Raw genomic sequence first — 15,991 nt, 5'->3', positions numbered from 1 at the left:
GTCACTCCTGTCACTTGAGGGGCCATCAGACCTTCTCCTTGACTCCGTTCCCCACACATCGAGTTTTTCGCCCTTTGTTACGTTCCAAACTCTTGCCACGAGCCAGAATCCCTGTTAAGACTATTTCCTGAGCAGCCTAAAGTTTGCTTTGGCGGGATCCTTTGAGTGGGCACCATTGAGGCACGGAGTGGCGGGGGGCAGCACAACCGCCATAACCGGGGACGGGGCTCTGAGGGGCCGCCATGACACACCTTTCACCAATCAGCATCGTGGGCGGGAGCGGCGCGCACCAATCAGCGCTGAGGGTGGGAGTGCCGTGCACCAATCAGCGCTGAGGGCGGGACAGCACGCACCAATCAGCGCTGAGGGTGGGGCAGCACGCACCAATCAGCGCTGAGGGCGGGACAGCACGCACCAATCAGCGCTGAGGGCGGGAGCGGCGCGCACCAATCAGAGCCGTGCGTGGGCCCGTTCCCGGCAGCCAGCGCGCTGCTCCCTCAGGAGCGCGCTCCCCTCACGGCTCTCCCCGCCGTTCCTCAGGCGGTACCGGATCCCTCCCTGTTACCTTCAGGGAGCCCCCGCGGGCTTCTCGCAGCTGTTGTGCCTTTTGGAGCCCTTTCCGGTATCGCGACCGCATTAAAAGTCCATTTAATTAACCCTTAAGGGCCTGCAAATTGCTTGTTTTTCTAGTGGCTGCTTCCCTCACAGCTGTGCTCGGGTAAGAGGAAAGCGCGGCCCAGCACTTTTTAATCGTGATATTGCGTATTATTATACGTACAGCTTTTATTATTTGCCATTTTTTTATATTTTTATCACTGTTTTGCTATTTTTGCCATTATATTTTAATATGTACAATTTTTAGGTTTTCACATTTTTACCATTATTTTACCGTATTTCCCATTATTTTACTGTATTTACCGTTACTTTACCATTTTAATAATTCCTTTATGATTTTATCATTTTTATCCTTTCTACCATTACTTTGTAATTTACAAGCATTTTGAAAATTCCTTATTTAAAAATTTGCATTTTAATACCCAAGCTTTGATTTTTGGATGCTTCGGCAGAATTAATTGGGGACGTTTTGGAAACATCTTAGGCATGCTTTAAGTAGAAAATAATCTTAATTATTCTAAATTATGATGTTATTTTAATTAGATATAGATAATTGCGCTCCCAGAAATCAGGGTAGCCTGTGTCCATCTTCTTTCCACCCAAAGTGATTCCAACCAGCTTAGTTTGAACAAGGACATCACTAAAGTGGAACAAACTTTGCAAATTAATGTGATGATTTTTCAAGAACTGAATTTACTCTTTGCTACTTAATAATTAATTGAGTATCTTTGAGGTGCTTGTGTCAGTTTTCCCACCAAATCATTAATTTCTGATTTTTATCAGTGTGGCAGCATCAGACCTGAATTTGGGAATAATTTCTGGTGCTGCTGTAAATATTTAGGAACGCAGCAAGACACAAGTAGGTTGTGCATGCAGTGAGGCCCCACATTTTTAATTATTAAGACATCTCTGTGCATTTATTAATCACCAGAGAGTGCAAAAGAAAAGCAACTCAGCAGGGGGTTGTTTGCCTTTAGAGAACTTGGTGTAAAATTTTACCCCAAATCGATTTATTTATCTGTCCTAAATCCTGGACTGTGCTCAGCATGTGGGATTCTTAATTTTGGGGGAGGCAGGAACTTTACCAGGGCACTTTTGTGGCTCGAGTTTTAAGAGTCTGTTCCCCAGTATCTGAGAGAAAAATGTAATTAAACATTGAGCTGCCCTTAAAGTTCTGCTGGTGCCTTAAATCCTTGTGGGATGCCCCAGAGTAATCCCATTTTTTCTGGAATGTTTTGGGGTGGCAGCTGTGCCTGGAGGCTCTGTCAGTGCAGTGTCTTTGTTTTGCTGTGCCTGCACAGTTGGGTTGGAGCATGGAGCCCCTCTCCCTGCCAGAACCAGGCATTCCTGCAGGAAACAGCTCATCTGTGGCACAGGGAGAAAAATTCCATGTGCTGCTGGGAGTGACTGGAAGTGTGGCTGCCCTCAAGCTGCCCCTGCTCGTCGCAGAGTTGCTGAAAATCCCTGGGGTGAGTGAAGCTTTGTAAAGTTGGACTTACCCTGGAGTTTTGAGGAGAGATCACACGGCTTCTGCTGAAATGACAAGTTCCTCCTTGGGGGCAGTTTAGTTCAGAAATTTCTGTGAGGAGGATTCCACTTGTTTTTTAATTTTTTTTCTCCCTTTTAATACTTGAAAAGATCTTTGCTCTGGCTCAGATTTTTTATCTGGAGTTTATCTTCTCAGTCAAGATGTGATTGCAGACAGAGGTGGTGCCTCTGAAACTTGAAATCTCCAGGGTATTGCAGTTTTCCATGGGTGGGATGTGGGTTTTCCAAATGTGATCCAGAAAGGGAAAACATATCTTGTAAAACCAGAAATGGAAAACACAAGCTGCTAGATGTGTTTGTGTAGTATTTTTTTTACTATTTGTTGTCTGGAGTAACAGAGGTGCCCAGCAGAGGCCACTAGTGACTGATCAGGGAGGGAAACATGCTCTTTTTTTGTTGTGGGATTAAGCTAAGCATGGAAAACTTTTAGCTTTTTAGAAATGGAGGAAATATTTTGTAGCAGTGAAAGAAAAAAGTGGCAGGGGCAAGAGGGTGCAGTGAGATCTGTAGATTTGCTGCATGAGTCTCCTTTGGGATGACTTGGGAGGCTGGACCTTGTGGGGACATTGAGCAGAGGCAGAGGAGGTGCTGATTGATCTGGTTGGTGTTGATATCCAAGCTGGAAAGGGTGATGGAAGTGAGGCATGTGTGGCAATGTGAGGCCTCAAAGGTAATTTATGACTCGTCCTGATGTGATTAGTGAGGTCAAAGGTCCCAGCCTGAAATAAGAAGGACAAAGAAAAATGACATCAAGGAATGAAGTGACCAGCCCAGAGTCAGAGATAGAGATCTTCTAATCCTCTCCCTCTTGGATTAGCTTGGCTATTGTCCATTTTCCTTTGCTCCTGGAGCTTGGGACATCCTTCTGTGCAGGTGACAGGCAGAATGCAAATGACCCGTGGTAAGAATGTAGCTCAAACTCTTGGCTTCTCTCTTCTGTTTGTTTCATAATTAAAAGCTGCAGACAGCTGTGAAAACTCTCTGAAGCCTCAGAGGTCTGTGACATCCAGTGCAGACTTTGTGGCCACTGGTTTGAGGGCAGAAAAAGCAAAAGTGAGAAATCCAGGAGTTTATAAAAGCTTTTTAATCAAAGTTATTTGCTCATTCCTGTTTTCAAGGCCTGCTGAGTCGCTGTAACTTTCCCATGGGGTTTGTTGATGCTGCACCAGGCTGTTTCATTAATTTCTTTAATGCTGGGGCAGAACTTTACAAAGCAGGCAGGGCAGGAGCAGAGGAAAGGCTTTGATACCAGAGATGTGGTCACAGGCTTGCAACCAGAGTGGTTAGTTTAAATTGATGTTTTGCCTGAAATGGTCTGTGGTGAACGACTTGGCAGACTGATTGAGCTGCTCATTAAACTTTAACACCTCCTCGAGGGTGCCAGTGGATGTGACAGCTCACTGCCTTTTGCTTGCCTTGTCCTGGAAGTGTCCCAGGCCAGGTTGGGCAGGGCTGGGAGCTCCCTGCGATAGTGGAAGGTGTCCTTGCCCATGGCAGGGGGTGGAACTGGAGCACCCTTCATTTCCAATCCAAACCACTCTGTGATTCTAGGATAAAGAAGGGCAAGGACAGACTTTTCAGTGGGCAGAATATTTTGCTCTTGAAGCTCCAGGATGTCACCTGGACTTCAGTTTCAAACTGACCCTGTCACATCATTCTGTACCTGCCAGGCAGCCTCTGCCTCAGCTTGCAGGTGTCATTTAGCAGATGATCTGCCCGTTCTCGTGTGCTCAGGCTGTCTGGACAGATTTTGCTGTCAGAACTGAGAAAACCATTAAAAAATAATCACGTGCACCTCCTCACCCTGAGCAGAAAGGGCTGTGCCAGGAGAATCCTCTATCAGAGACATGCAGTGCTGCCTGAACACAGGAGAGCAAACTCTGTGGTGAGGTTTGTTTTGGAGATTTGACTTAAGCCAAAGACCTCTAACTAATCTAAACTGTCTCCAGGGAGGGAGTTTGAGTGTGGCCAGACTGCCTTTGCTGTTGAAGATACCACAGGCAAACAGAGGGTGTGCCAGGTAAATAGAAAGAATAAACTATGTAGGCTAAAGTGATCTGGAGAGCACTGACCTTAGAGGGAGCCAGGTGCCCACCCCAGCAGGAATTCTTCATTAGGAAGAATATTTAACTCACAGAACAACTTTCTTGGAGGGTGGTGGGATTTCCAACTCCTTAAACATCCCTCTGGAATGTTCTGGCCTGGAATGGTTGGATGCACCGCTCAACACCCAGAGCTCTTCCCTACTCATGGGCTTATGCTTGGAAGAAATAAATTTTTTTTTTTCAATAAGCAGCCATCCTCCTTCAAACTGCACAGTGGCCTTTAGACTCCCCAGATAAATAAATTTTCTAGCAGCCTCAGGTTAACACCTCGCCCGAGGCCGCGGTGCAGCCGAGCGGCGATCGCGCCTTTGTGGGTGTCGCTGCTTGGCTCGAGCTGCTTCCTGTGGGGTGAGGTTAGCATGGAAATAATACACTTAGCTAATGCCTGGGAGTGTGATCTTCACACTCAAAAACACTACAGGCACCTGTGATTCCCAGTCACGGGTGCCTCGAGAAAAACAGACTTTTAGTTTAGACTGTCTGTTATCAGAAAATGGGGAAAATTACCAGCGACCACAGTATGTCAAGGCTGGGATTTTCCACTGCTCCCAGCTGTTATTCTAGTCTCCCAGGATGCAAGGAGCCTTGTTCCCAGTGGAATAAATGCTGTTGGGAGCTGGATTAATATGCTCTGTCACATCACTGCTGCTGTTGCAGAGAACTTCTTGGAGCTTGGAGGTTTCCAGCAGTTGATTGTAGCAAGGAGTCCACATAATGAGTGTCTCATCTCTTCCTCAGGCACAGTTTTCCAGCAGGAAGATGCTGCTGGTGGGGCTGATTTGTCCCCATCTCACTGTCTGATCAACAGAACCATGCAGCTGGTTCTGGGAGCTGCTGGAAGGAGCAGGCAGTGGCCAATCCCATGGAAAAAGGGTATTTTTCACTGTAATCAGTTCATCTTCCTCATTACCAGTCTGTTTTAGGTTGACATGAAATGAGTTTCTGGCTCCTGTGGATGCCTGTGGTGGCCTGGGCTTTCAGCTGTGAATAGGGGGGGCTCTCTGAGAAACCACAAAACCTTCAAAATTGTCCTCAAGTCTAACCCATGGTCTCTTTCTTTCTGCTTAGCTCGAAGTGAAGGTGGTCACTACTGAGAGAGCAAAACATTTCTACAATGCCCAGGAGATTCCTGTGACCCTCTATGGTGATGAAGAGGAGTGGCAGGTGAGTTCTTCTTGCAAATAGAAGCATTCCTCTTGAATTTTCTTGCAAGAAACTACACTTAGTTCTTTTTTTAAACCTGAGCCAATACTCACTCCTTGATCTAGTAATATATATTCATGATGTGACTTTTGAAGAACGTGCTGTAAATGAGGAGGAAGTGAGAGGCTGTTCTGATGCATTGCAGGATTTTGTCCTGCAGCAAGCAGAGTGGTCTCTCTCCACTCTGGGTGCAGCTGCTCTGAGAGGAGTGTCAGGAAATGTCAAGACAGCCACTGCAGACCATGGTGAGCATGTTTGGTGCTTGTCATGAGTCATACTTGTCACAAAGGCAGCAGCTTCCTTCTCCTTAGCTCAGCTGTCAGGGCTGTGAACATCTCTGCTCCCTGTTTTTTTTTTTCTTCTGACTGCAGTTTTACTGCCACATTTTGAGAGTCCTTGAGTATGAAGAGGTTCACTGTACAGGCATGAAGATTTGTTTTTCCATGCATTTCATCCCTGCTTTGCAGTGCTGATCTGAGCACAAGGTGCTCTTTCCTAACCCTTATTCCTGTTCACACGTGAGCATCACTTTTAAGTGGACAGAAACGTGCTGGTGGCAATGGCCAGGCAACTTTGACTGGTCTCAGGGATTGGTGGATACCTACTGAATCCCAGCAGTTATTTCTGAGGAACCCTCAGTGGGGTGATAGGAGAAGTGCAGGTCAGGCTTTGAGATCTGCTGGCACACCTCAAAGAGAGCAGGCACCAAGTTCTTGTGGTGGGAAATAATCACAGAATGGTTTTGGTTCCACCCTGTGCTATGGGCAGGGACACCTTCCACTGTCCCAGGTTGCTCCAAGCCCAATCCATCCTGGCCTGGAACATTTCCAGGGATGGGACAGCCACAGTTTCTCTGGGCAACCTGTGCCAGGGCCTCACCACCCTCACAGGGAATAATTTCTTCCAATATTTTGTCCAACCCTGCCCTCTGACAGCTGGAAGCCATTTCCCCTTGTCCTGTTGCTCCAGGCCCTTGTAAATAGCCTCCCTCCATCTTGCTGGCTCCTGCAGGCACTGGAAGGACACAATTAGGTTACCCCAAAACCTTCTCCAGGCTGAACACTGCCACTTCTCTCATGAGAGAGGTGCTCCATCCCTCTGATCAGCTTGAGGGCCTCCTCTGGGCTCACTGTGACAGCCTGCTCAGCATCTCTTTGTGAGATGCTTCACTCTGACAAAAAAAAAAACAACAAGAAAGAATTTAAGGGAGTGGAGGAGGTGGGAAAGGTGCTCAGGAAGCCCCAGGTTTTCGGATGCTGCCTTTTGTTGTGGCTTCCCATGACTCAGAAGGAGCAGTCTGTGGCCCTGACACAGCCTGTGCTGGCCTGTGGTTGGGTGTCCTCTGGGGAATAAGCAGCTGATGCTGTTTGGTGTTTCTCAAAAGTCCTTCCCACTTCACTGAGCTCTTAAGGCCAGGGTTCTCTTGAGCAATTCAGGGCTTTAGTGAGAACAGAAATATTCACTCAAGAGTGAGTGTGTCAAGGAGAAGCTGTGGCTGCCTCATCCCTGGGAGTGTTCAGGGGTTGGATGGGCCTTGGAGCAACCTGGTCAAGTGGAAGGTGTCCCTGCCCATGGAACAAGGTGAGCTTTAAGGTTCCTCCCAACCCAAACTCTTCTGTGATTTGAAGAGCTGAGAGAGAAGGGAAGTGCCTTCTAGAAAAACCTCATCCATCCTGGAGAAAGCCAACGAGACACTGTTCCCTGCAGTACTTAGGAGGTTTCCCCTTGCTGCTATAAGTAGGGTTGTGCATCCTAATTAAAAATTACTTGTTCAGTTGGGGGTCTGTACCTTGTGAGAAGCCAGTGGGCAACTTCATTAATGTGAAGCTTATAAATCACATGGATTCCTCAGGAAATGCACCCCTGGCTTGGCTCAGCTGGCTTAGGAGTATTTCCAAAGCTATAAGGGATGCTGTGGATGTTGAAACCTGTGCTTGTCAGATATGTGAATTGCCTTGTGGGGAAAGGATTCCCCCCATCCACTGATCTGCTGCCATCCCTTAAATTCCACAAGCATAATCCATGAGGAGTTGTGTTTCCTGGGTGGGGTTTTTGAGGTGTGTGAGGGTTTGGTGTGTGTGTCCCCAGCTGTGGAAGGGCCGCTCGGACCCCGTGCTGCACATCGAGCTCCGGCGCTGGGCTGACCTCATGGTGGTGGCACCTCTGGATGCCAACACGCTGGCCAAGGTGGCCAATGGCATCTGTGACAACCTGCTGGTGAGTACCCAGGCTGCTGCCACCCCTCAGCCCTGCCTGACCTTGCCTCCATGGAATCTTGGTGTTTCTGCAGCAGATTTACTTGTTCTGCTCCTTCCCTTCCCTTCCCTTCCCTTCCCTTCCCTTCCCTTCCCCTTCCTTCCCTTCCCTTCCCTTCCCTTCCCTTCCCTTCCCCTTCCCTTCCCTTCCCTTCCCTTCCCTTCCCTTCCCTTCCCTTCCCTTCCCTTCCCTTCCCTTCCCTTCCCCTTCCCTTCCCTTCCCTTCCCTTCCCTTCCCTTCCCTTCCCTTCCCTTCCCTTCCCTTCCCTTCCCTTCCCTTCCCTTCCCTTCCCTTCCCTTCCCTCTGTCAGTCTCTCATCTCATTTCCTAGTCCTTGCTTTGTGTCTTCCCTGCGTTTTCTGGAGGGTGGTGTTACCTTGTGCCTCCCTCCTCTCTCTGTCACTCATGCACTCAAACACAGGCTCACTCACTTTTGAGTCCCTTTATGTTTTTTCAATACAATCTGGAAAGACACCTGTGAGAAGAGATAAAACTGTTTACTTCCTGCTGCTTCACCGCCTCCCTTACCTAACATAGCACAGACTTTCAGATATGCTCATGCCCACTTATTTTCCAGCCTCAGCTACAGAGGGTTTTACTTGTTCACGCTTGTTTTTTGGCATTTCAAGTGCTCTTTAGGCTAAGAAAGTGCATTAAAAAGGAATGTGCTTTTTTTTGTTGCATGCTAGGGACCTTCAGCAGGGCTGAATGTTTTGTGGCCAGGCATGAATCACACAAAAGATCTGAGGAAGCTGCAGATCTTGAGTGACCTACAGTCTTTTGGGTAAGAAGGGCATATAAATGAACAAAATCCACCCAGAGCAGTTCACTGGGGATCTGAGAGAAGCCAGAAAGAGCTGTGGGAGGGACAAGCAATGCCTTGTCCTTATGAGTCCCTTGTGTCTGTGCTGCTTTAGCAGAGAGAAGAGCTCAGGAAGGATGTCAGGGATGCATGGCTTCACATGCTCCTGTTGATCTTTGAGAGCCTTGTGAAGGGGAAAGGAAAGGAGAAGTGCTGGAGGTGCTGGTTGGCACTTCAGAACAGGTTCCATCAGATTTCCTTGTGCTGGGAAGGGTTCAAGTCACAGGGTATAAAAAAGGATGGGCAGGATTCTTGCAAGGACTGTTTGATCTGGGGTTCTCCCTTGGAAGCTCCTTTGTTTGGAATTCTGCAATGCTTGGGGAATCCCAGGGACACTGCACTAAGAACAACCAGTATTTACCTTTCCAAGGGGATGGGTTATCTGGAAGTGCTGAGGAGTCAGATTTGATTGCCTGTAGCACACACAGGAGCTGCCAGATGCTTTGTAACCTGCCAGCATCTCCTGCAGCAGCCCAGATGTGCTTGTGTTCTCCTCTGTTGTGTCCTGGAAGCAGCACTGCTTCCCTTGCAGGGAATTATGGATCCAGCTGGCATATCATGTCAGAAAGACTCATTGCCATCTTTCAGTGTTCAGTTTTGTTATCTGAAGTGTTGCCCCGAGGGTTTCTCTGTAGCCAAGAAGATCTGTGGCCACCTCTCAGCTTGTCTTGTCTTCCACACAGTCTGTACATGTCTTGTTCCAGCTTGGGCTGCTGGCTGGAGCAGGGTGGGATTTATCTTCCCTCATCTTTCCTGCCTGTCAGAGATGAGCTTGGCTGCAATGTGCTGCAAATTAGTCTCAGCCCATGGGTTAATCCAGGCAGCCAGGTTGGAAAGTGCAGCAAAGGGATGGGAAAGAGTGAGGAAATCCAAAACCTTCCTTGGTGGAAGGACAGGTGTCTGCTAATAAAGGCAGAAGCTTCTCTTTGAAATGGAGAATGTAAGCCCCCTCTCTCCAAATTATTATTGTAATTTTGGAATTAAGGGGCTCTCAGGCAAAGATATGGGAATTAGGAATAACAATTTTTTACTAGGAAAATTAAAATAGAAATGCAGTATAACAAAGAACAATCCCAAACCCTGCCAGAGTCAGAATCCAAGCTGACACCCGTCAGTCAGTCAGGGTGGTGGCAGCAGCCCCATTCAATGGTGGCTGCATCCTCCTGCAGTGGCAGATGTGGTTCAGCTGGAGCAGTGCTCCTGGAGAAGGTGCAGTTTCCTCTGAAGGTGCAGGGATGATGTGGAAGGTCTGGCTTTCCTCTGGAATGCAGTGGACAGAAGGTGCCTTGGTGTCCCAAATCTCAGTTTTTCTCTGGGTAGGAAAGGCTTGGCTCCTGGCCTGGCTGGAGCATCTGCCAGTGGGATGATGGAATTTGATCAGTCCCACAGTGGGACTGAATGGGGCAGCAGCAGATGATATCTCCTGGAGGGAGGATGGGCTGTGGAAAGATAAAGATGATTGCCCCAGCTGGTTTAAAGCTGGTCCATTAGCAGATAATATGTGCCAGGAGCTAAGGAATCCACACACCCAGCTTCAGCAGAGGTGACAGAATGCACATTTCTGGTCACAGCCTGTGCTGCAGCCCAGGACACTCGGCTTCTCCCGCAGACCTGCGTGATCCGCGCCTGGGACCTGAGCAAACCGCTGCTCTTCTGCCCCGCCATGAACACGGCCATGTGGGAGCATCCCATCACAGCTCGGCACGTGGAGCAGCTCAAGGCCTTTGGCTACACAGAGATCCCCTGTGTGGTGAAGAAACTCGTGTGTGGGGATGAAGGTCAGTCCTTTTCCAGGCACCTGCTCCTTTCCCTCCCTCGTCCTGCAGGGATGTGCTGCCTTCTGCTCTGTGGCCACTGAGATGTTGAGCTGCCACAGTTTGTACAAGCTGGAGCTTTGCCCTGTGTTATCCCTCATCATTAATTTTTAAGTTGCTTTAAGAGCTTCCAGCTGAGGCTGATACTGAAGAGAAATGCTCATTTAGGAAGAGAGGAGATCAAAGAGAAGGAAAGTTCTGTGGTGAACATTATCAGCCTGGGATTTGGGTGTCCTGACCTTGCCCTCTGCTGGGACTGGGGGCTGTTTTCATTGTGCCTCAGTTCCTCAGCTCCATCATTGGAGTTAAATCTTGTCCCTGAGAGCAGACAGTTAGAAAAGCCCTTTGCAGACATGGCTGGGGGTGTACCTGGACCCGCATTTAACCTTTGTTGTTGTTGTTGCCTGGGTTACTTTTAACTTCCCAAACAAGTTTTGATTTGGGTTTTTGACACCAGCGTTCTGTGAAGTGAAAGAGGGGTGTGGAGGAAGTTCAGGCTCAATATATTTAGCTTGCAGTGCTCAGAAATAATGGTCTCGTTTGAGTTTTAGTAGCTGCTTTAAATGGAGGTGTTTTGACTTTTGGGAAGGGCTTTGATACAAACCATTTGGATGAATGGATCTGATTTTTTATTAATATTTTATTGGGCAAAGCTCTGTAAAACACCCCCCACTTCCAGCCACAGCAGCTTTACCTGTAGTGTGCACTTACTTCTGTGAAACAACCCCAGCTCTAGCAGGAGTTTAACCACCCTGTCAGTCCAGTAAACAGTCTGTGACAAAGACAGACACAAATGTCCCTCGTGGTTAAATTCTAGGCCTGGATTAGTTTGGGAATCCTTAGGTAGGTGCAATGCCTCTAGAGATTTATACTTTTGGAACTGAAAAAAAGAAATATTTACAACTAGGTGAATGTAGTCAAGAAACTCAGACATCGGTTGAAATATCCTGGATGATTTGCCTTCCACTGGGAGTTTAGACATGATTACATCAAATTTCTTAATATCCAGCTCAGCTGTGAGAGCACACTCCTGAAGGAGCTGGGAGGAGAGGGATTCAGGGGTGGCAGGAGCAGCCACATCTGACTGGACTCCACTTGTGCTCCTGAGTCAATTCCCAACAAGATCTTCCTGATGGCAAACACCAGGACTTTTCCTGGCAGCTTGTAGGGAGATTATGGCAGGGCACTAATGGATTCCATCTCTCTGAAGATCCAAACTTGTCTCCACAAATGAGTTTTTTTTCAACCCTTCCTCTTTTCTCAGGCCTTTCACCCCACAGCCTCTTCCACACTCATTTTGGTTTTGTGGCTTCCATCCACGCAGGGGTTTCCCTGGTTTCCACACAAGCAGCATGTAGCAAAGCTCACACACGTGGTGCAGGTTTGCACCAGTTTTGTCTGTTGATATTGTGGTTTGTTTTCTTCTAGGAGGTTTCTCTTCCTCACCTCATGTGGTTGGGTCTCACCTGAAATGCACCAGATCCTCAGTGCCCCCAAGTTTTACCTGATGAATTTTTCTCCCTTAGTAAAGGCTGGGTTTAGACAGAAAGTCCAGCTTAAAGAATACCAAACTGACTTTGGATAGTTTCCATACTGCCATTATCTGCATCATCCTTGGCTGGATTTCTAGAGCCTGGCATGCTGGCAGATTTCCACCTGAAGGCATGAGCTGTGCTGTAAGAGTTTGCTTTGCTAAACCTAAAAATCCAGCACTGAGGTGTTGGAGTAGTGGGTGCTGGAGGAAGAAGTCAGGCCTTGGAAGTGTTCTGGAAGGCTGTGTAGCTCTGCCAAATCATGCAGAGGGAGTGTCTCTTGCCAGTTGCAGCTCTTCTCCTGAGCTTAGGAGAGCAGAAAGGTCCAAATCTGCCTGCACCTTGTCCACAGGATGCTCCAGACCTCCTGGGATTTACAGGTCTGAAAAGGAAGAAAACAAACCTCCCAGAATTAATTTCTGCTGAGTGAGCATTAAATTATGAGATCAATTAGCTAGCAGGGCAAAATATCAAGAGAGACTCCTTTTCAATCTTCCAAAAGAGACAAATACCTGTGGGAGAAGCTTCTTTCCTCAGTTCCAAGCAAATTATAAGAGTGAGTGGCCTCAGTTCCCAGTGCTGAGTTCAGCACACAAGGTTAGACAAGGTGATTTAATCATCTTAGGATTTAAAATTCTAAACTTGTGTTAAAAATTGTTTCAAAGGGAAGCAGCAGCACAGCATAGATTAGATGTTCATCTGGCAGATAACCAGACCCAGAGGAAGAGCCTTTCCATTTTGTTCTGTTCAGCACTCAGCCTTCTCCAAGAGCTGCTCCCAAGATTCAGGCTGGTGAGAATCCACAGCAGCTTTCTCTAATGGAGATCCTTTCTTTCAGGAGTCATGGATTTGTCAAATCCTTTGTGTAGGCAAAGACCATTTCAGAAAGATACTGAAAACACACAATTTTGAGTTGAAATACCCCGGAGAAAGGAGGTGAGAGAGGGAATTTTGCCCCACACACATTTTTTAGGTTGCCCCCACCCTGGATTTCACCATGTGGTTTTGCTCTTGCCCTGCAGGCCGAGGTGCCATGGCAGAAGTGTGGACCATCGTGGAAAGAGTTAAAAGGATCCTTGAAGAAGGGGATGTGCCAAGGCAAAGCGGATGTTTTGGCATGTAAATGGTGGTTTTGTGCCTTCCTGATGGTGTGGAGATAAAGGCAGCAGGAAGCTGGGCTCAACTGCCCTGGCACCCATGGCATGCATATCTTAAGCTGCTCTTCCACAGAAGGAGCCAACTGTTGTTTTCCAGCTAAACTGGAAATGTGGTACTCACCACAGACTTTCAAAAACCAGAGGCAAGAATGTGCTGCTTTAGTGTGGAAAACTCTGTGGTATCTGGGAGTGACATTCCCAAGGCTGCTCAGCCCCCAGTGCTTCACACCTGATCTGTTCTGGGCAGGCTGCAAAATGAATGTGTTGGAGCTCCAGTGATTCTAGAGAGGAAAAGACCCTGCAAATTCTGGTGCAGGGTAATTCCAGCCCCTTCTAGCAGGTGTCTCTTGGACCATTCCTGCTCTCCAAAGCCTGGTCCATAGTTTTCTGGCTGCACGTTGCTTCCCAGCAGGAGTCACTGTCCAAAAAGTGTTTTCCCTCTGGGACCTAATAAAAAAGAATTTTTAATCCTGCCCCTAATGAGTTGCCTTTTCTAACTGCTTTGGGAGCTGTTCCCAACCAGTGTCTTTGCTAAGTTGTTGTGCCTGCTTATGTTTTTTTTTTTAATCAGATATGGTGAAAATTTGTCTGAAAGGAGCTCTCCAGTCCTTTTTCCCTTTTGTAGCTGTTGTCTGGAGAGAGATGCAGGTATTAACCTCATTCCAAAGTGCCTCCTGCCCATCTGGGTGCTCCCAGTCAGGAAACAAAGCAGGCCAGGTCCTCATGGATGTTTGCCATGGGAATGAAGTCAAAATTCACCTTTGATGAGCTTTCCTGCTTGAAAATTAACTGCCTGGCATGAATAAAATAGGTAATCTGTGCCAGTGTGGGCCAGAGCAGGCAGGGCTCCCCCAGTTCAGCCTTTCCTTGGGAACAGTCTTGCTCCTGAGGGGAATGGGAGCTGTGGAACATGCTGCTCTAGCAGAGCACTGCTGACCTACTGAGTTCATTTTTGACTAAACCCAAACAAATTGGAGGCCTTGGGTACAGCACGTTCATCCTGCCTGTGGGGGGAACCTTCAGCCTGCTGTGCATGAGGGAAGAGGTCACTAGGTTAGGTGACACATCCATCCCACACAAATAAAACCTCTGAACTTTCCCTGTTTTGGCTCCTCCACTGACAGAGATCCAGGGAGTCACAATTTCTGAGAAGGATCCTAGTGTGAGCAGAGCTTGTGGCTCACACAGAGTGCTCTAGTGGTGTTGTGGCTGTAACTTCTTCATTTTGCCAGGATTTATGGAGTGACGTGCATTATTTGCTTATGTTCTCAGCTCTCAGCCTCTCAGAGGAGCTTCCTTTAAGCTCACTGACAGTAGCAGAGATGTTTCTGGCTTCCCTGAGTTCTGATGGTGATTGGTGTTTCTGCAGCTCACAGGGAAATGTGTGTTTTGGCTGTTACAGCTGCCACTTGTCCTTGGGGCTCTGTTGTGGCTATCTGCTGTGCCTGGAGTTGTTTGTCCCTCCTCCTGCTCCCTGACTTGGCAGCACAGAAAATCCAACAGATTCCTCTATCCCAGGACAAAATACCACATCCCTGATAAGAACCTTCCTCTCTTCCAAGCCTGCTCTGCTTCCTTGAGCTGCTCCAGAAATACTGACAAGTGATCCTCTGTGCATTTGCTGTGTTTTTTTCATTGGAAGCAGGTTGTGATAGCATTCCAGGCTGGCATAAACCCGTGCCCAAACAACCTTTCCTTCAGGGCAAATTGAAGAAACTGTTCAGTTCCTTCTGGGAGGCAGGAACAGCTTCCATCCTGGCACAGGTACAGGTCCCCACCTGTGGCCAGGGCGGGCAGGAGCTGCTGCCTGTGGAAAAGGAGCAGGAATAGAACTGGGGGAAGCCCTGTCTGCTTGAGGAGGTGACTTTGGGGCAGTGTATTTGTAGGATGAGGCTTGGGGTGCTGATGAAGGACCTGAATCCAAACCAGGCCTCTGTGCCAGCTTGGGGAATAGGCACTGCCAGGCTCTCCTTAAGCCAGTGAGATCACCAAGAGGTGTTGAGGGATGGATCCCTCAGGGCATTCAGGCTCCATGCCTCACAGCTCTGTGTGTGACCCAAGTTCACAGGGCAGGCCTGAGACACTTCCATGAACTTTTTCTTTTCCTTCAGCTTTTCTTTATGAGCCACACGCTGATTTTTTGTTTCACTTTCCCATGGAACTTTCAGATGACTGAGGCAGCACCCCCATGAATCCTGCTGGGTTGCAATTTCATTCATCCTGCTTAAAACTGTTTCTCTCAGCATGGCTTGGGAGTGATAAAGAGCCAGGACAAAAGCTAAGCAAAGGCAGCAGCCCACCTCCTTCCTGGGCTGGGATGTGCCCCTCAGCATCCCCTCCATCCCAAACTCGATGGGATCCCTTTGATGCTGGGATCTGGGGAGCACTGGAGGAGGATGGAGATGCCATGCTGCTGTTTCGGTCCAGCTTTGATCAGGAGTTTGCTCTCCAGCTTGCTTGTCCCATCCCACTCTTCCATCTTGGGAGCCTGCAGCAGGAAAAAAACATCTGAAAAATGTGAGAAAACCTCCCCACATATAGACTTGCCTCCGTGGTGCACCTGGTGCAGCAGCTTTGCACCCCAGGGCTCCGGATCTGGCACCTGCCCCCCCTGGGCGCGGGGATGCCGCCCACTCCAGATCCCCAGAGCACGAGAGGTGGCAGGAAGTGGCTTTGTCCCCAACCACAGCCCAGCCAGGCACTGGGGGAGGCCAGGGATTGCCACAGGATGACAGATCAGTGGTGGCAAGTGAGAACTGGGGGTTTTGGGCGGGTTTTTTCCTTTCCTTGCTCTGGCAGGGTTCAAAACAACACCATGAGATGAATTTTCCTCCTGTAAGATCGCAGTGAAAGTGGAAAAGGGAGGTGATCCAAAGGGATAGTGCTGGTTCCAACCTCTG

At 48.3% G+C, this 15,991-nt stretch overlaps 1 protein-coding gene across 5 annotated transcripts; it reads left to right on the top strand.

The window, feature by feature from the left end:
• The first annotated feature begins 445 nt into the window (after nucleotides 1-445).
• On the top strand, nucleotides 446-15,189 carry PPCDC (phosphopantothenoylcysteine decarboxylase). Of its 5 annotated transcripts, none has more exons than XM_079318440.1 (6): nucleotides 446-718; nucleotides 1,917-2,084; nucleotides 5,337-5,432; nucleotides 7,560-7,688; nucleotides 10,198-10,366; nucleotides 12,957-15,189. In XM_079318440.1, exons 2-6 carry the CDS (start codon nucleotides 1,929-1,931, stop codon nucleotides 13,055-13,057), a joined length of 651 nt encoding a protein of 216 aa, XP_079174566.1. In that variant the 5' UTR covers nucleotides 446-718; nucleotides 1,917-1,928; the 3' UTR covers nucleotides 13,058-15,189. The 5 variants fall into 5 exon arrangements, with proteins under 5 accessions (XP_079174566.1, XP_079174567.1, XP_079174564.1 ...); XM_079318441.1 differs by having other exon boundaries at nucleotides 7,560-7,692; nucleotides 10,177-10,366; nucleotides 12,957-13,094; XM_079318438.1 differs by lacking the exon at nucleotides 12,957-15,189 and adding an exon at nucleotides 12,759-12,917.
• Nucleotides 15,190-15,991: the final 802 nt, after the last annotated feature.

This window comes from Erithacus rubecula (genome assembly GCF_903797595.1).
Source record: "Erithacus rubecula genome assembly, chromosome: 14".
NCBI classification, from domain to species: Eukaryota; Metazoa; Chordata; class Aves; order Passeriformes; family Muscicapidae; genus Erithacus; species Erithacus rubecula.
The sequence above is the reverse complement of the archived record's forward strand: the minus strand, read 5'-3'. Positions and strand labels throughout refer to the sequence as shown.